This window comes from Brassica rapa, chromosome A09 (assembly GCF_000309985.2).
Source record: "Brassica rapa cultivar Chiifu-401-42 chromosome A09, CAAS_Brap_v3.01, whole genome shotgun sequence".
NCBI classification, from domain to species: Eukaryota; Viridiplantae; Streptophyta; class Magnoliopsida; order Brassicales; family Brassicaceae; genus Brassica; species Brassica rapa.
Genome location: NC_024803.2, coordinates 7528598 through 7549074, shown reverse-complemented (window position 1 = coordinate 7549074; position 20477 = coordinate 7528598). Strand labels below are relative to the sequence as shown.

The 20477-nt window shown below is 35.0% G+C and overlaps 1 protein-coding gene and 1 long non-coding RNA gene across 2 annotated transcripts; one reads left to right on the top strand and one right to left on the bottom strand.

Moving 5' to 3' along the window:
- Positions 1-1852: 1852 nt before the first annotated feature.
- LOC103838307 (DNA-directed RNA polymerase IV subunit 1) lies at positions 1853-11216 on the top strand. The gene is made up of 19 exons (XM_009114741.3): positions 1853-3885; positions 4935-5031; positions 5136-5256; positions 5327-5454; positions 5532-5570; positions 5677-5895; positions 5992-6144; positions 6228-6323; positions 6395-8290; positions 8357-8526; positions 8598-8664; positions 8755-8873; positions 8958-9106; positions 9190-9452; positions 9530-9703; positions 9783-9920; positions 10162-10433; positions 10513-10624; positions 10709-11216. The coding sequence occupies exons 2-19, from the start codon at positions 4948-4950 to the stop codon at positions 10889-10891; spliced, it is 4383 nt and encodes a 1460-aa protein (XP_009112989.1). The 5' UTR covers positions 1853-3885; positions 4935-4947; the 3' UTR covers positions 10892-11216.
- Positions 11217-13831: 2615 nt separating this feature from the next.
- Positions 13832-19291, bottom strand: LOC117127852. Its single transcript, XR_004450764.1, has 2 exons — positions 16954-19291; positions 13832-16240 (listed from the first exon to the last, which is right to left on the bottom strand). It is a non-coding gene; the product is annotated as an uncharacterized LOC117127852 (long non-coding RNA).
- Between the last annotated feature and the right edge of the window lie 1186 nt (positions 19292-20477).

Below are 20477 nucleotides of genomic sequence, written 5' to 3'. Positions count from 1 at the left end.
TTGAAAACGGAGGGAGTAGAAAACTGGAATTTTTTTCTGGTTTTGTATCTTAAATATTTTGTTTTAATAAAAAAATTCAGGTGGTAAAAAGAGAAACATTTGAAAGAGAACAATGTGTGCACAATTAGATACAAAAATCACTTATATAGTGAAACAAGAATCATTATTACAATTTGGAATAAAAAGAAGAAGAAAATTTGAAACTGAAAAGAAAAAAGTACCTCCTGCACACCAGAGAACATGATATTCTAGTGGGAAATTATAGGTTGCTTTACAAAAAGCAGGCCCTTCGCGTTTTTGTTTGATGTCACAATTTGCTGACAAACTTGTAATCTTTTCTTTTGTGCAACTACAAACTTGTAATCTGTGTATCTTCTATGTGGGTTCAAAACTTATATCTTAATCTACATAAGTCTATTATGTATACTTTATTTAAATCCAAAATCAGCTGGCTAACAATACCAGATTGATGTCGGAAAAAATTAACACTACCAGATTGCAAGCGAATCCGTCTCATCAAATGTTTGATATGTTGCACGATAAATGATGCACCTTAGAAGTTGACAAATGAGGAAAAATAGAGATAAAGAATTAAAAAAAAACGAATATGTATACCAATTGTCGATTTCATGTTGATGACTGATCAGGTTCCCATGCTAAAAAGAAAGAAACGAGCGTAGAAACTACGCCTTTTGAATTTGTTTTTGACTTTATAGTAAATGAATTTAAGACTTAACTGTTTGTTTTACGACTTACATTATGATATTCGGGGCCTTTTGTTGGACTATTACTATAAACAGCATTTAGTTTTCTACAGTTATTATACATTGTGGAAACTCGTAGCTTCTTATATAGTGGACTAGCACTTTTATAGTATCAATGATCCAAATCAAGGTTAGAGGTTAATAACCCAAACAAGTCTGACTAATCTGTTTCACAAAAAAAAAAAAAAAAAAAGTCTGACTAATCTGATGGACAAGTTCTTTAGATATAATATCCGCCATGTCAAACAACCAAACCGAAGCCTAGGACCAATTGGCCAACATGCAATAATTGTTTGAAATCGAATCGCACCCATAACATATCTACGAATTTAATTCTTTAGTTTTATAATTTTCAATTCAGCTTGGTTAAAGTTAAAGATTTGGATACTGCATGTAGGTTTCATACGAAAATCTTTTTTGGATTTAATCCTAATTAATATGTCAAATTGATTATACTAAAACCAGATATATATATTAAACTTGGATAACTAAAAGAAGGGTTATTGGAAATACTAGATTACAAATCATATCCATTCAGAAAATTGAAATTCAGATACCATTAGCCATATTATAATAGCAAATGGCTAGGTTATTTAAAACACAGATTGTAGTATGATTTTACAATTATATCATTTGATTTTTTATATCGATGATACCATTACGTCATAACTCAAGTTTGAATTTAAAAATATACACAATTGCACACGATAAAAATGTAATACTATTTCCAACGTAACCCAACCTTTTAGTGCATGTAACTTAAAATCTACACACACAAAAAAAACATTACGAAGTTAAGAATAATATTTGGTTCACAAATATTTTTTTTGATAAAAAAAAAAATTGTGAAAATATTGATGAGTTTGAAGGAAAAAAGGAAGAAGAAGAGATTGTTGAGTTTACAGCTGTACCCTCTCTTTGACTGCTGTCGTCACACTTCGCTTCTGTCTTTTGTACGATTCTTAAAGACTTCAGGAGAAAGCTGTAGTGAAAAAAAACTCGTTTTAAATTGTTAACTTATCATATTAATATAATTATTCGACGTATTTATCTTAAACATGACATGCTTTGTAGTAAATACTGTTTGAAAACGATTTGCTAATCGCTGCCACTGGCGTTAGAACGAATAGATTGACCATATTCAGTAGTCTAGGCAAGCGATGTAGGTCCCCAAGATGGGCACCATCAAATTGTAAGCTAAAATAAACAACGTTCTTCAGTTACCACTGGTAACTTACCAGCTGTCCAGCTCTGTATAGAATTCTATGTAGCTCCAAGTCCGTTTCCCCTAATCCCCTTTCGAAGTCAAAAGCTCTAAGAAGCACCATTTATAAAATAATGAAACTGGAAACATTTTAGAAGAGTGATATCTTCAAATTGTTTGACTTTTCGTATTTTATTATTAAAATATAATATAGTCAATAATTTCAAAGAATGTGATTTTTCATATTTACTTAACTTAACTAGAAAACACTAATTTTTTTTTGACAACTAGAAAACACTAATTAGTTCAAAAATAAATAACATTAACCTTATTTCTATTTTTTATACAAACATAAATATACGAATATTACACCAAACGTAATTATAATACTTTTAAAACAATTTGATAATCTAATCCTATAAATTGGAATAATATTCATAAACTAGTGTTTTGAAATTGTTTTGTTTTAATGCATTATATTCTGATATAGTTTTTGTATTGACATATGTTAACGATACTGGTAATAATATATTTTGAAGAAAAAAAATTGTATTGTAAATGGATTTTTATATAGATAAATTTTAAAATTAATAATGGGTTGATAATTTTAGTTCAAAATTGATTAAGGTATTATTCGATCGGTTATGTTAACGATAATAATAATTTGATATTAAGTATCTTTAGAGGTTGAAATAGATGTGAATGAGAACAAATATATAAACCTATTATTTTTTTATAAATAGTAACAATATGCTAGATAAAATTTAACAAAACCTATAATAATGTATGTATCAACTGAACGTTAAACCTTAGTTAAATATTGGTGAACTCCAACCATAAACTTAAAATCCTAAAATCTGAATTATAAACCGTAAATATAAAAAGCTAAACCCTAGTCTACGACCAATGAATTCTAAACCACCTAATTAAATATACCCAAACTTTAAATCCTGAATTATGCCTTAAACACTAAAAGCTTAAAATCTAACACTGAATGTTCTTTAACATTGAATGTTAAACACTTGTCAAAACTAAAACATTTAAAGTTTTGTTGCTAGTCAAACTCGTTTTGGTTTAATTAAATTCATCTCATAATAATCTATGCAAATATATTAACCATTTCAACAACTAACTAACAAAGATAAACTTGAAAATTTGGAATTTATAATGTAGGTTTTATTAAAAATAAGAGTTCTGCATTGATATATTCATCGAATTTATAATGTACTACATCACAATCTAAATCATAGATTCATCGAATTTTCTTGATAAAAAGATTCATTTGAATTAAAAAAATTATTAGTGACTCTAAGATAACATGCTAGATTAACTATAATCATTAACTATAAATGAAAACAATGATTTTGAGATTTGTACCATCTGAGATGGTTTGATAGGTTGACAAATATTATGAGATTTTAATATCATCTTTGCAAGCAAAAAGAAATATTCTCTCTCTCTCTTTCTTTTTTTATCAAAACCAATTGATGAACAAATATTCTTATTTTCTGACGTAAAGATTATAATTTTCAATTTAAACATGGTTTTAAACCCCCAAAAAAATCTAATACAGCTAATAAAATAGTGTTAAGGAAAAGTGGGGATCGCAGGATTATAAAGTTCTGCTTTTCAAGGCAGATTCAAAGTCTTATACAAATAAAGTAACTGAACTAAACAGAGAAACAAATAAAAGAAAAAATTAAAAAGAATGAAATACCAAAAAGGTAAAAGTAATTGTAGTACAAGTCAAGGGGTAATTTCGGTATTCCAACTACATCTTCTTCCTCTTTTTTTTTCTTTTTTTTTTCAATTTTCACAATCCAAAAGACTCTGAAGGCAGATTTTTCGTTTCCTCTGCTTCCTCCTCTGGCGTTTCCTTCGGGAGAACAAACGCCGGTCATCGGGTTTCGAAAACCAGTAAGGAGCTTTTACTACATTGTTCTCAGTTCTCTCAGTCTTCTTCTTTGCTGGTTTACTTTTTTTTCTTTCTCTCTTCTTTTCCTTTTTTGGTTATTTACGATCAATCTCTCTGATTTCTCGTCTCGATTTTCTTTGTTTTTGATCGACCCTCTTCTGTGAAATCCAAGTTTCTTTTACTAACCTCTGTAAGATTCTCGATGATTCTGTGAATTTGCGATCGTCAAAATTTTGCAAAGTTGAGTGTTTTTTTTAGTGAGCCTTCTTGAAAAGGGTTCTTGTCTTTCTTTCTTTCTTTCTCAGAACTCCATTAGTGGGGTTCTTAGCTCTGTGAGTTTTAAAGTACATAAAAATAACAAACTTTCAGTAACATGTGTTCAAAGTTGAAACCTTTTTGTATGCGTTTGTGTTTGGAAATGATTTTCTCTTCTGTGGGTCTTGTTGAAGTTTTTTCTAAGATATTTAAATAATGTGTGTTCAAAGTTGAAACCTTTTCTGGGGGTTGTGTCTGGAACAGAATCTCCTTTTTACGATCTGTAGATGATTTGTCTCCTTTCTGGGTTTTGTTGAAGACTTCTCTTTGATATTCAACCAGTGAATCTATTATATGTGTACTATTAAGTTTAAAGTTCCGAAAGTTTGTACACTTTGTGTGTTCAAAGTTTGAACCTTTTTTTTTGTGTCTTCTGCAAACAAAAAAAGTTTTTTTTTTCCAGGGTTGGGAAAGATAGAGAATCTGCTTTGTCTAAACATGTTTTTCTCCTTTTTGTGGGTTCATGCTAGATTCCATCTGTGATTTCAATATAAAATCTCCACTTTTTTCTTTTAAAAAAAAATCTATCTTGTTTGTGATAGGCCAGTGGGAGAGACATACTTTGCTCAGTGTTTTGTCCGTACACAATAGTTGTCTATTTATCTGTAAACAGTGGTGTATCTTGATCATGTGGGAGACTTTTTTGGTTCTGTCTGATTGGTGAACTATATAAGTTACTGATGAAAAATATGGTTTTTTTTTCACTTGGCCTTAGTGATGAACTTTCTTGTTGTAGGTGATTCTGCAACATGGAGGAAAAATGCGAGGAGCTTGAGGTGCCCATGGGGACTCTAAAGTCAATAAGCTTTAGCATTTCGAATAACAAAGACCGAGTAAGTGTTGCTTTGAATATTCAATATCCTATAGTTACATCAACTTACGTCTGTTGTTAGTGAGTGCATTAAGCCAAAACTTAAATGTAAATGGTATATTATAGAAAAACATGTCTGTCATGGAGGTTGAAGCAGCGAATCAAGTGACTGATTCCCGGTTAGGGCTCCCAAATCGGGATGATATATGCAAATCATGTGGCAGCAAAGATAGAAAAGTTTGTGAAGGTATATATTAATGAATCCAGTTTTGGTGATATATACATGTGGAAGCTTATTAATGATTGTTTTTGTTTAGGGCATTTTGGGGTTATAAACCTCAGGTACCCGGTGATTAACCCGCATTTACTTAAGGAGGTAGCTACATTGTTGAACAAGTTCTGCCCTGGATGTAAATACACGAAGAAAAAACAGTCTCAGTCTCAGGTTCAAGAGTTTTTTTTTTTAATTACATGTAAGAGAGTAAATGTAAAGACTAATACTGACTTTTTGGTTTGGTACAGAATCCTGAAGACCGGCCTGACAGATGTAGATATTGCATTGTAAGATTACTGCTAATAATAACATTCTCCTTTTTTAATGAAAGTAAAAACTTGTGTGTTTCTTCTTACAAGTGTTTTTGTTTTTTTTGTTTTTGAATCTCTTCAGTCAAATACAGATTACCCTCTAATGAAGTTCAGGGTAACAACAAAAGAAGCCTTTAGGCGATCTGGAATCGTTTGTGAAGTGAGTGAAGACAATGTGTTGAAGCTCAGTAAACGGGGACTATCAGCATTACCTCCAGATTATTGGGATTTTATGCCTAAAGACCCAAATATCGACGAAAGCTGTTTGAAACCAAGCAGGCGGATTCTAACTCACGCACAGGTGTGTGTGTATACAAGTGTGACATGTTAAATAATCCAAATACTCATTTGTTTTTTGGGTTTGAATTAAAAACTTTTCACTTTATTTTGCTCGTAGGTTTATGCACTGTTGAGTGGGATTGATGAGAGGGTGATCAGGAAGGAGATCCCCATGTTCGACTCTCTTCCTCTGGCATCTTTTCCAGTTACACCAAACGGTCATCGTGTATCCGAGATGGTCACTCAGTTCACCGGGCCTCGACTAGTTTTTGTAAGTTGCAAAAAATCTATAATTATTTTCTTTTCTTTTTTTTGATGTAATATTATGTCTCATTGTTACACTTTTGTTTCTAGGATGAACGGACTCGTATCTACAAGAAACTAGTTGGCTTTGAAGGAAATGGTCTTGAGTTGAGTTCACGTGTGATGGAATGCATGCAATACTCAAGAGTAAGCAGTAGCTTCCTTCCCTCTCTTGTAATGATCTGTGATGGTTAGTTAATTCTTGTTTTATGTCACAGCTCTTTTCGGAAAACGTGTCTCCGAGTCAAGAATCCGCGAACCCTTACCAGAAGAAGTCAGATACTCCCGAGCTACGCGGTCTAAGGTTCATGAAAGATGTGCTTCTCGGCAAAAGAAGCGACCACACGTTCCGCACAGTGGTTGTCGGCGACCCTTCTCTCAAGCTCAACGAGATCGGCATACCTCGGAGTATCGCAGAGAGGCTTCAAGTATCCGAGAATCTCAACGACTGGAACAGAGATCGTCTCGTCACTTCCTGTTTCCACAAGCTCCTCGAGAAAGGAGAGACTCACGTGAGGAGAGGAGGTCGCTTAGTTGGTATCAGAGCCATCGACGATCTCCAAACGGGAGACAGCTTCTTACGCACGTTAAAGGATGGAGACACGGTGCTGATGAACAGACCTCCTTCCATTCATCAGCACTCGCTCATCGCAATGTCTGTTAAAGTCCTCCCCACTACCTCCGTTGTCTCTTTAAACCCCATCTGTTGCTTACCCTTTCGTGGTGACTTCGATGGAGACTGTCTTCACGGGTACGTTCCTCAGTCTATCCAAGCCAAGGCTGAGCTCGAGGAGCTTGTGGCTTTGGATAAGCAGCTTGTTAACAGACAGAACGGTCGTAACTTGCTTTCGTTAGGACAGGACAGCTTGACGGCTGCGTATCTGGTTAACGTCGAGACGAACTGTTTTCTGAACCGAGCTGAGATGCAGCAGCTTCAAATGTATTGCCCCTTTGAGCTTCCTCGGCCTGCGATCATCCGAGGTTCGTCTACGAGCAGTGAGCCGCAATGGACGGGGAAGCAGCTGTTTGGGATGCTTTTCCCTCCCGGGTTCGAGTACGCTTACCCTCTGAATAATGTGGTTGTAACCAACGGGGAGCTTTTGTCTTCTTCCGATGGGTCTGGTTGGTTGCGTGACGGAGAAGGAAACTTCATCCAGGGTTTGATGAAGCACGATAAAGAGAAAGTTCTTGATATAATCTTCTCGGCTCAAGAGATGCTCTCTCAGTGGTTACTGAATCGAGGACTGAGTGTTTCTTTATCTGATTTGTACTTCGCATCTGATAAACACTCTCGGAGAAACTTGACGGAGGAGATTAGTTACGGCTTGCAAGAAGCTGAGCAAGTCTGCAACAAGCAGCAGCTCATGGTCGAGTCCCGCAGAGACTTCCTCGCGGTCAACGGAGAAGAAGATACGGTCGTCGCTGATGATTTGGAGCTGTTCTGCTACGAGAGACAGAGATCAGCTACCTTAAGCAAGCTCGCGGTTAGTGCCTTCAAGGACGCGTATAGAGACGTCCAGGCTCTGGCGTATAGATACGGAGACCAGTCGAACGCGTTTCTCGTCATGTCCAAAGCTGGTAGCAAAGGGAACATGGGGAAGCTCGCTCAGCACAGTATGTGCATTGGTCTTCAGAACTCTTCTGTTGCGTTGTCCTTTGGGTTCCCACGTAAGCTGACTTGCGCCTCGTGGAACGACCCCAACAGCCCGCTTCGAGGCGCAAGGGGAGAAGACCGAACGGCTCATGAGTCTTTTGTTCCCTTTGGTGTCGTTGAGAGTTCGTTTCTGACGGGTCTGAATCCTTTGGAGTCTTTTGTTCATTCCGTGACGAGCCGAGACAGCTCCTTCAGCGGTAATGCTGATCTTCCCGGGACGCTTAGCAGGAAGCTGATGTTCTTTATGAGGGATATATACGCTGCTTACGACGGGACGGTGAGGAACTCGTTTGGTAACCATTTGGTTCAGTTTCGTTATGAGAGTAGTGATGATGCAGAAGAGGACATGACTGGTGAAGCAGTTGGATCACTTTCTGCTTGTGCGATCACCGAGGCTGCTTACAGCGCTCTTGACCAGCCCATTAGCCTTCTTGAGACTTCGCCTCTTCTGAATCTTAAGGTTCTCTCTCTTCTTGTTATTACTTCTCCTCTTGGCGTTTTTGATAAATATATCTTTCTTGTGCAGAATGTGTTGGAGTGTGGGTCGAAGAAAGGTCTGAAAGAACAGACAATGTCTCTGTACTTGTCTGAAACACTTTCTAAGAAAAAGCACGGGTTCGAATACGGGGCACTGGACATCAAGAGGCACTTGGAGAAACTGTGTTTCTCAGAGATTGTTTCAACGTCCATGATAATGTTGGTAACTTTAACTGTGAATCTTTTTTTCCAGTGGCTTCTTCTAACAAATGTTTATTTTTGGTTAATAGATTCTCTCCGAGGACTAACACAAGGATGCCTATGAGCTCGTGGGTTTGCCATTTTCATATCTCCAAGGTAAAAATATAAACTCACCCACATCACATGTCTTATAATATGGAAAAAAAAACATTCTAATTTTTTTGTACCTCTTTTCTAACATTGCAGAAAGTACTGAAACAGAACCAGCTGGACCTCGAATCTGTTGTCTCTTCATTAAACAAGCAGTATGCGAACAGGAAGAAAGAACTGAAGCTTGATGTAATAGATTTAGATATACAAAGCAAGTAAGTACATCCTCAAAATATTCGCATCTTTATGTCTATATTCGATACTAATTTGTTATACGTTTATTATGTGTTGTTGAGTAGAAACCACTGCTCTTGGGATGATAAGGCAATGGAAGATGATAGAGTCTGCATCACAGTTACTGTTCTCGAAGCCTCCAGGCACGATTCTTTGGAGCTTGATGCTATTCGCCTTGTCTTGATCCCTTTTCTTCTCGACTCTCCTGTCAAAGGTTAAAAAAAAAACGAACAGTTCTTGCTTTTTGTTATTGTTACCGTTCTTACTAGTTGTGTCATGTTGTTTAATTTCTTGCAGGCTACCGAGAGATTAAAAAGGTGGATATCTTATGGGTTGACAGACCAAAAGCTCCCCAGAGGAACAAGAAAGGCTTGGCGGGTGAGCTTTTCTTGAAGGTTACAATGCATGGAGTTCGTGGCAAAAGGAGCTTCTGGAGCGCTCTTCTCGAAACCTGTCTTCCCATTATGGATATGATCGATTGGACAAGAAGCCATCCTGATAATATCCGACAGTGCTGCTCTGTTTACGGAATAGACGCTGGACGTAGCATCTTCCTAGCGGTTAGTTTCCTTTATACAGCTTTTGATCTTGCAGCTTCTAAAGTGTTTTAAGACTTTTTCTTTGGTGGTGATGGCAGGATTTGGAGTCTGCTGTGTCGGATACGGGCAAGGCGATGCTGCGGGAACATCTGCTTCTTGTAGCTGATTCCCTCTCAGTCACCGGAGAGTTTGTGGCGCTAAACCCCAAAGGCTGGAGTAGACAAAGACAGGCCGAGTCTACTCCTGCTCCTTTCGCTCAAGCGTGCTTCTCGGTATTGTTAACTAAACCGTACCAAGTTCTTTTTCCCGGTTATGATATTGGTTTTGACATTGGTTTAAATATATCTACAGAGCCCAAGTCAGTGCTTTCTCAAAGCAGCTAAGGAAGGTGTCACAGACGAGCTTGAAGGATCTATCGACGCATTGGCTTGGGGCAAAGTTCCTTCTTTTGGGACTGGAGATCAGTTCGAGATCATCATCTCCCCTAAGGTAACAACAACTTACTTTAACATCTTGTCTAACAATATTCAACAAGGGCACATGGGATGTTTGATGACGTGTTATGATTTAGTATAAGTATTAGGAAGGAATAAGGAGAAAGGTTATCTAGAGATTAGATCACACTATTAATTCGGCATTTCACTATCAAATCAACGTTTCTTTGCTTTGTTCTTTGTTTCTCGTCTTCTTGTAATGGTTTTTTAATTAGTCTATTAATGCGTTTCATCAGAATCATGGGTTTAGTACACCGGTGGTAGACGTGTATGGCTTTCTCAGTAGGACGGCCACGCTTCCAAAGAGAAAGGCTGTCCGTGCAACAAGCTCCTCCTTGCCCAAATCAGACGAGTTCACGGTCCAGCCATTCCCCGTGCTCGACACGGCTCTCTCGAAAGCAGTCAAGACACTCGATGGGAAAGGACTCACCAGGTCGCAGCTCAGAATGATCTTTACATGGAACGACATGGAAAAGCTTTCTCGGTCGCTGAAGCGCATTCTCTACAAGTAAGGAAACATAACTTTTGACTATTCTGGTCCAAGAACAGTAAAGATTCATCATCCTCTTGGCTTTTTGTTTTATTAGTTACGAGATTGATGCTACGTTGAATGAGTTGGACGGGAGACTTCTGATGATGGCTCTTCTCTTCCATCCCAACAGAGATGAGAAGATAGGACCAGGCTTCAAAGGAATCAAGGTACAATCATCATAAGAAAAATAACTATTTATATGTTTCTTGAAAAAAACATCGAAAGATCCTGACATGGTTTTGTCTTTGGAGGTGGCTAATTCTAAGCACGGGAATGCTCGTTGCTTTGAGGTGGTGAGAACAGACGGAACAACTGAAGATTTCTCTTACCACAAGTGTGTGTTGGGAGCAACAGAGATCATTGCCCCTAAGAGGGTTAACTTCTACAAGGCGAAGTACCTTAGAAACGGTACGGTGCAGCCCGGTGCTATCTGAAAAACATACTCCAAAAAACAAACTTATCTTTTGTCTGATATAATATTGAACAATGTAGGAAGGTCGGTGTGTGTGTGTGTTCTGTGGATAGATAGAAAGATAGATATAGGGGAAAAGCTTGTCTTTGCTCTAAGCTTCTTTTTGCTCCTTTCACTATGTGATACCTTTGCCTTCAACCTTTAAAAGGCTTAAAGGTTCATTACTTAGTGGAAGCAGCAACGAGAAGCTGGCAAAGCAGAGCTTCTGTTCTGTTTCTTGTTTCTGTTTGTAAGACTATGGTTTTTTCCCGGTTTATCTATCAAATATCCGGTTGTGTTATTGTTCTCTCTTCATACTGTTTAGATTGGTTTTGATGCAATTTCTTTTGATCCCTATAACATCTGCTTCTTTCCTCAGAGTTGGAAACATAATTTGGTTGAGATTGATTCTCATACATTTTAATGTAATGTTGGTCTCGTCTCAGTCACCTCGTCGCCAAGTGATACACGTATTTCATTGTTAAATACAATGACAATACAGTGGATATCATCTCAGCAAGTCATTTACTCATACTCTCTTACACAGGTCCACAACTGCACTTGCTTTTGTTACGGATGATATATAATGACTAAAATGATTTCCTTAGCTTTTCCAGCTGTTTATATATAAAAGTGGAGCTTGGTGTAAAAGACTATAGAGACACATGTCGTGAACCCATAATGTCACATTCTCACTAGACTCTACCTAAATGGCTTTTCTTCTCTGTCAGAGAACCTTAGAAAATCAAAAGATAAGATTTACCTGTGATGACCAATGTAAAGTAAACACGTACTGAGTGACATGTTGCGAATGGAGTTTATTGAATGCAAGTATTATAGATATGCTTTACGCTAAAATAAGAAAATAATACTTTTGTCCTTTTCTTTACCTAAAAATAATACTTTGCTTATTTACTTCTAATTCAAACCAGGAGAAAATCTGACACCATGCCATATATTATATAATAACTAGGTAAATTATTTATCACAACGTTGTAATGTGTAAAAATCAAATAATTATAATAACTAGATAAACAATTTATCTAGTTATTCTGTGCAACAACTTAATATTGTGTAAAAACAAATGTGGTGTATTACATAGAATAACTTGTTGTGTTTCAAGATATATTATGTCATGGTTTCGACTCGATCAAAGTTACTAATACTCGACTAGTTTGGATATGAGCTTTGATCCATGCAATTTATACGGTAGTCCCTAGACAATTTGGCTATCCCTAACATTAGTTAGAAAACATTTCAAACTCAGATTAAACAAATATCTAATCCATTCAGTAGCATTAAATGTGTTTTTTTCAGAACCGATCATATTAGCTGGTAAAGACATCTTTAACTCAACTACATAATTTACTGCAAAATGGAGTGCCTACTTAAAGCCAAGTTGACTGCATTTTTAATTCCATTTTACAGTAAATTATACTTCCTATGTTCCTAAATATAAGATGTTCTAGGCAAACTACGTTTATTAAGAAAATTACTTTTCATCTAAAAAGTTTTATTAAAACTATAAACTAAAACTATTCAACCATTTACAAAATATAACTATTAAATTTGATTGGTTACATAGATTTTGATATAAATAAACATTTCTCTAATTAAACATTTCTCTGATTAAATACAAATTGAATAAAAAGCAGAATTTTTTGAAAGGATGCATATAAAACTATATAAATGGAAAAATAAAGGGAACGTACTAATCTTAACTCCATGCAAATCATACGGTAAATTATCCCTAACATTAGTTAGAAAACATTTCAAACTCAGATCAGACAAATATCTAATCCATTAAGTAGCATTAAATGTGTTTTTTTCGGAACCGATCATATTAGCTGGTAAAGACATCTTTAACCCAACTACATAATTTACTGCAAAATGGAGTGCCTACTTAAAGCCAAGTTGGCTGCATTTTTAACTCCATTTTACAGTAAATTATACTCCCTATGTTCCTAAATATAAGTTGTTCTAGGCAAACTACGTTTATTAAGAAAATTACTTTTCATCTAAAAAGTTTTATTAAAACTATAAACTAAAACTATTCAACCAATTACAAAATATAACTATTAAATTTGATTGGTTACATAGATTTTGATATAAATAAACATTTCTCTAATTAAACATTTCTTTGATTAAATACAAATTGAATAAAAAGCAGAATTTTTTGAAAGGATGCATATAAAACTATATAAATGGAAAAATAAAGGGAACGTACTAATCTTAACTCCATGCAAATCATACGGTAAATTATCCCTAACATTAGTTAGAAAACATTTCAAACTCAGATCAGACAAATATCTAATCCATTCAGTAGCATTAAATGTGTTTTTTTCGGAACCGATCATATTAGCTTGTAAAGACATCTTTAACCCAACTACATAATTTACTGCAAAATGGAGTGCCTACTTAAAGCCAAGTTGGCTGCATTTTTAACTTCATTTTACAGTAAATTATACTCCCTATGTTCCTAAATATAAGATGTTCTAGGCAAACTACGTTTATTAAGAAAATTATTTTTCATCTAAAAAGTTTTATTAAAACTATAATTAAACTAAAACTATTCAACCGACTACAAAATATAACTATTAAATTTGATTGGTTACATAGATTTTGATATAAATAAACATTTCTCTAATTAAAAATTTCTCTGATTAAATACAAATTGAATTAAAAGCAGAATTTTTTAAAAGGATGCATATAAAACTATATAAATGGAAAAATAAAGGGAACGTACTAATCTTAACTCCATGCAAATCAGTTATGAGATACTCATCGTTTATGCTCATCACATCATAAGCGAATGTTTTATTTTTTCTTTAGTGGGCGCGCGCGGCTCTGCGGACACCCTAGCAGTTCTTGAGAAAGGAGAAAAGGAGATTATAGTGGTCGAACAGCTTTGGTTGGTTCTATAATGCATGCATGGTTGTATTCGTTTTCAACTTGTGCGCCTATATGGTTATGTACTTATGTTAGTTAAAAATCGATGGTTTATGTTATTTGTATTCTTGATGGTTGGTTTTCTTTTCTATAGACTGTTAAATTTGGCTTTTTTTAGATCAATGGTTTAAATCAGGTAAAATGATAGGAGTGCCATTTTTTCGTTCATTTTGTTTTTTTTCCCAGAAATTCTTAAAATACAAAAGTATAGTAGAAATTATAGATTATAAAATTTTGAAGTTCTAAAGTTGATTTTTATTGGAGACTCTTTTTATCCAAATGATAAAATATTTTTATTAAAACCGAAACCGAAAATATGAAATTGTAAGCCAAAAATATAAACAAATTTAGCTAGATACGATCATACGATGAGAAATTATAAAATTGTTTTTTAATCTTTAAGCTTTTATACAAGCAATAAAGACTAGGACATAATTGGTGCTGTTTAGTTTTTTTTTTCCACAATCTTTTGGTTTTTGATTTATTATTGTAAAAAAAGTATGAGAGAGAAGAATGAGAGTTAACAACGTGGAGTTCCTAAAGAATAAAATAGTGAAATCTTGTTCAAAGGATCGAAGGTCCTATGCCACATTGCCACTGAAACTCAGGAAAGAGTGGGATAGGAGTCGCCATAACCATTCAACACATAATCCTTATTCTCCATTAATATATTTTTGGTAAATGTTGCTGTCGCCTGATATTATAGTATAGATAACTTGAAGTGTTATAAAACAACAATTTGGAAAACGAGTATCACGTGAGACAACAAGTTTATACAGAAAACATGTATTGTAGATAACCACAAAATGAGTTTATGGATATGCCGCCATTTTGGTAAGTTCTGTCCAAACATTTAGTCATGTACAATCTCTTTATAGTAATGTAATAAGCTAGAAAATATCTTTCATACAATTATTAAATAGTCAAAACAAAATCGTGTCGCTTTCTTTTACTCCCCTTAGTCTATAAAAATAACAATTAGAAATTGAATATAGACTCGTATGACGAGTCCATGACTTGTCCATTACAACACATAAAAGGAGGACAAATTGATTACGGACACATCTACACATGCGAGTTCGTGGCTTTTAAATAATTGAGGAAGTTAATACTTTAGGTTTTTTCTTTTAAGGGACTGTATATTGTTAATTAAGAAAATCATGTAATTCTGCAACGACTAACGAGTAACGACACGGAGAATATCGGAACAACAATACATTAGTTTTTTCATAGATGCCCGTCTAAATTCTTTATATTGTTGTAAATAAAAAGGAGTAAATAGATATTTATAGCTTTGCTTATAGTTATTATATATACTAGGGTCGGTGTCCGCGCTTCGCGCGGATTACATGTTTAATAAAAGTACAGTTTAATTAAAATTGGGAGTATTGAAGTTTCTGAAAGTATAAGTGAAGTTTTGTTTATTTTATAATGCGAAGACGTTGGAAGCGGTGATCATTTTTAAAAAAAAAACGACAGTAAGTTTGAATAATAAATTGTTTTGAGGAATTCAATATTCGTAAGAGAAAACAATATTTGAGTGTGTGCTTATTAAATTGATGTAGGAAACGGTAACGTAAATTTGTAAAAAGTTGACTGGTGTCGTTTGTTATGAGGCTTAGGATAGCAGTTTATTCCTCTTTTGGAAGCGTTGGATGATATCAATATCGTTGTCAAAGTAGAAGCGCGATCCAGGTGTGGTTGTGAGTGATATTTTCCCTGAAGAAAGAGAAATATTTGTAAGCATTTAGTTTGACATAAACTTTATGTTTAGTTTATTACCTTCGTGTAACCGTAGAATGATACTTGTGATGATTAATATAATAGTTTTTTTATAAACTTAAGTTATCTATATTTTCACAGTTTTAATATAAAATTATTTAAAATTATTATCAATGAAAAAATGCTTTATTTTTAATTTGAATCATATAATTTTTTAGTCATCCAGAATTGAGAATATTAGCTCTCGAAGCTTTAATCATTTGGAAAAGTGGCCTGTGTTTTTTTTTTGTTGCTTGAAAAAGTCAAAGCATTCACTCAATTTTATATTTAATAGGTTTCTTCCTTACTTATATCTTCTTAGTAAGATAAAAATTGTATTTATATCTTCTTAGTAAGATGGAATTTGTAGTTATATCGAACACCTCAGAAACTGTTAGAGTTCTCTGTTTTCTTTTTATTTATAAATGGTTTGATGCTTTATAAATATCTTCCGTGAGAGACTGAGTAGATGACTTTTTTTGTTTGTTTCAGTTCGAATAATAAAAGAATTTAATAACACCATAGGAAAGCTCATCCCAATATACCAGCTACATATGCTACTAATTCTGCCATCGCTGCTGCTTGCTCTTTCACAGTAAACCAACTCCTCCCCATGTTACTCCTGCATTGGATAAATACAAAATCTCAGATCACTCTATGATTCCAAAATCTCTAAATCCTTAAAAGCATAGCATAAAGCTGAGAATAAACAAAACTCAAATAATCTATCTCTTTGTGATCCCGAATCCCTAGGGAAATAGAAAAGATAAGCGAAAACAGACCCTCAAAAGATATCATAAAACTAAAAGTCGTGATGCTAAATCTTGCACTTTCCATAACTCTATGATCTAAGCAATAGAAAAGTCAGATGTTACTATAGTATAAGCCCTTAGAAGATAAGTATAAAGCTGAGATCTTTATCAATACACTACATGTTGCCAAGAGAATAATGTCAGCAAAGTCTCAAGTCCAACTATCACAATTCTCGAAAGTTTCTGCAGTACCAATGGCAATATATGATTCAATGCATCAATTCATTCTATATGATTCCCAAAAATTTGAATTCAAAAACAAAACACATAAGTCTAAAACCCTATAAAGATAGCTTATACATCCATTAAAAGAGAAATCTCAAAAACACAGTTAGGAGTTACAATCAATCAATCAATCGATCAAATACCAATTCCTATAAGGTATGATTATTTGCTTAGTTCTAGTTTCTGGAAAATTAGATTCTAGGAATGAATCTCATGCGGCCATCAATAGCGACAATACTCATATAGGATAAAACTTTTATTCTCTAAAGATCCAAATCAAGAGTGGAAAGGTTGAAACCTGCGAGAAGAGTAGGTATCAATAAACGCTCCGATAACGAAGGCGGCTGCTCAATCGTTGACGTCGGAAGCTGAATCGCCTCTTCTGAGAATTTCGGATCCTCCCAACTCCATTTCGAAACTCCTTTACCATTTCGGAACTCCTTCGCCACTCGATCCTGCAAAACAGAACCTCAATTATAATATAACCCGAACCGTAAGAGCGTCTCTGGATTGGTCTGCGAGTTGGGTTTAATGGGCTGTGACAAAATTCGTATCAAGAGAGGTTGCGAGATGAGGCTATGGACTGGGCCGCGAAGATTTGTTTTTTTCAATTGCAAGCCCACTTCGTGATGACTTGGCATATTGATTGGTTCTGATTATTTTGACCATGTGGATTGCCTTAGGAAGCTTAAAAATAGCTTCTTTTATATAGTGGGATATTTATGCTGGAGAATAATGAGAGATGAGAGCAAATGATTTTCTTATTGTTATAAACTCTTCTTCTTGTTGTACGTACAAAGTAAAGAGAATGAATGCTATTTATACTACACATTTTTTTTTAAACACTAGAATTTTATAGATATATAATCCTGAATTGTTACACAAGGAACAATTACAACCATAAAACATAGAGGATATTTTGACTTAAACAAAGAGATTAGTAAGCCAAGAAGGATGTCCTCTAGCAATGTAAGATTGAAAGAGATCCTTTTTAATCACACTTTCCGCAACAAGCATGGCTCCCTTAATGTTGTGTCGAGGGCTGAATTGAGCTTTCCGGTCTTGGAACTCATTCAAAAGTGGTAAAATCTGTGAAGAGTAGAACTTAAGAGAAGGCCAAGCATGAGGTTTAGAAATAGCTATTTATACTACACATAAGTCGGTTGCTTTACTAGAAAAAGATAAAATACTAAGAAGTGATAGATGACATGATTGCTGTAAGAAAGACATGTGTATGGATAATCATCTTATTTTGATCTTTATCTTCTAACACTCCCCCTTGATTATCCATTTTGTATTACGTACAGCCTCGTTAAAAACCTAGTCATGGAAAAACCCGATGGGATAAAAACCATGATAAGGAAAAAAGAGTACTGTGACGTAATCTCCCCCTGAGAATAATGGACATAGCCTTATCTTCACAGGTCACGCAAACGTCGCATTCCGATACCGTAAACGTGTTTTCGGAATGTTGTAGTCGGAAGAGTTTTGGTAAACAAGTCAGCCGGATTTTTACATGACCTTATATACTCGATGTCCACTTCTTTATTTTTCTCGAGTTTCCTTATGTACGAGAAAAATCATGGAGAGATGTGCTTTGTTCTGTCACTCTTAAGGTAGCCTTCCTTGAGTTGAGCAACACAAACCGAATTATCTTCAAAAAAATTTCGTCGGCTCTTTCTCGTTGACTATTCCGCTTGATTCTTGTATATGGTGATTCATTGACCGAAGCGACACATATTCTCGACATGCTTCGTGAAGCGCAATAGTTTCAGCATGATTCGAGGATGCCGCAACCAGAGTTTGTTTCTGGGACCGCCAAGAGATCGCGGTTCCACCAATTGTAAAACCATATCCGGTTTACGTTCGACTTTATAAATGGCAAGTATCTGCAAAACCATACCAAACTCGGGGTTTCTAGGTAAACCAATTCTGAATCAATACGTACCTTGGAGAGAACTGACATGTTCTCGATGCCATTCTAATTTCCATAAATAGGAAATGAGCTGTATCTTGCAAAGACATTAGTCTCTAAACGTATATTTAATCAAATACAACTCGCAAGATATATAAGCTCATATATGCTTTATTACCATTAGCATCTCCAAAGTACTTATTTATATAAGATCTTACCAGGATCTTTTAAACATCTCTTTCAACATCGAGAGATCTATTTGCCATTGGAGTACTCAAAGGAGTCGCTTTATTCATACCAAAGTATTTCAATAACCTTTTTGTATGATTTGATTGATGCACAATTATTCTTTCTCGGAAATGCTCTATCTGGAGCCCTAGACAAAAATTTGTCTTTCCGAGATCTTTCATTTCGAACTCCTCTTTCATATGAGTTCGAGCATCATCAACCTCTCTTTGAGTTTCAATTATGTTCAGGTCATCTACATATACAGCAATGATCACATAGCCAGATGACGATTTCTTTATAGAAACACATGGACATATCGCATTATTAACATATCCCTTTTTCAAGATATATTCACTTAAGCGATTGTACCACATGCGTCCGGATTACTATAATCCGTAAAGTGATCGCTGTAACTTGACCGAACAAATCTCTCTGGATTTTTCTTTCAATGCCCTTGGCATTTTCAATCCCTCAGGGAGTTTCATATATATATATATATATATATATATATATATATATATATATATATATATATATATATATATATATATATATATATATATCGTTATCCAACGATCCATACAAATATCCAGTCACAACGTACATGAGATGCATCTTAAGATTTTTAGACGCCGTTAGGCTCATCAAAAATCTAAACGTAATTGCATCCATTACCGGGAAATACGTTTCCTCAAAATTAATTCCCGGTCTCTGAGAAAAATCTTGGGCAACTAATCAGGTTTTATATCGTGTTACTTTTCTCACGAATACCCACTTATACCCAACAAGATTTATATTCTCAGGCGTTATGACTATAGGTCCAAAGACATTCCTTTTCTTTAGGGAGAATAATTCAATTTGAATGGCCTTCTGCCACTCCTCCCAATCATGTCTTTTTAACATTCCAAAATGGACCTTCGATCGGGATCATCACTTTTATGATCGATCTCTTTGGACACAGAAAATGAGAACATTCCATCAACATCTTTTATCTTAGGGTGTAGTTGATGGAAATCTCATACTTTTCTGTTCCCTTTTCGTCATCTGGATCATCTATATTTGGTTCATCTTGACCCTTTTCATTTATGTCTTCTTTCAGATATTTTTCAGTATCAGGTTCTTCTGGAACCTTACCATTTATGCCTTCTTTCAGACATCTTTCAGTATCAGGTTCTCTTTCAACCTTTCCACTTATGTCTTCTTTCAGACATTTTTCAGTATCAGGTTGTCCAGGAACCTTGCAACTTTTCTCAACCAAATTCTTTCGGGGATTTTTATCTCTAGAACCCGCTAGTCTCCCCTTCTTTAACTGAATCCTAGGTTCATTCATTTTATTTCCATCAGTTTGTTCTTTAGGAACATCAATTCTTGATGGAACATTTTCAGCGGGTATATCATGTTGTATCTGTGAACACATTTGGTAACTAGTTTGCCAAATTATGCAAATGCACAATTTCTTGAACTTCCAGCTCTTCTTTGATTTGTAGGGGGACCAAAGTGTAACAACGAATGTGTACACCATGTAATTTATTTAGGAATTTCTCAAATTCCTCCCCCTAACGCTGGAATTCATTCTCATTAAAATGGCAATCGGCAAATCGTGCCGTAAACATATCACCAGTTACCGGTTCAAGATACCTTATATACGGCTTGTTCTAACTCTTCTAGAGTTTTATACA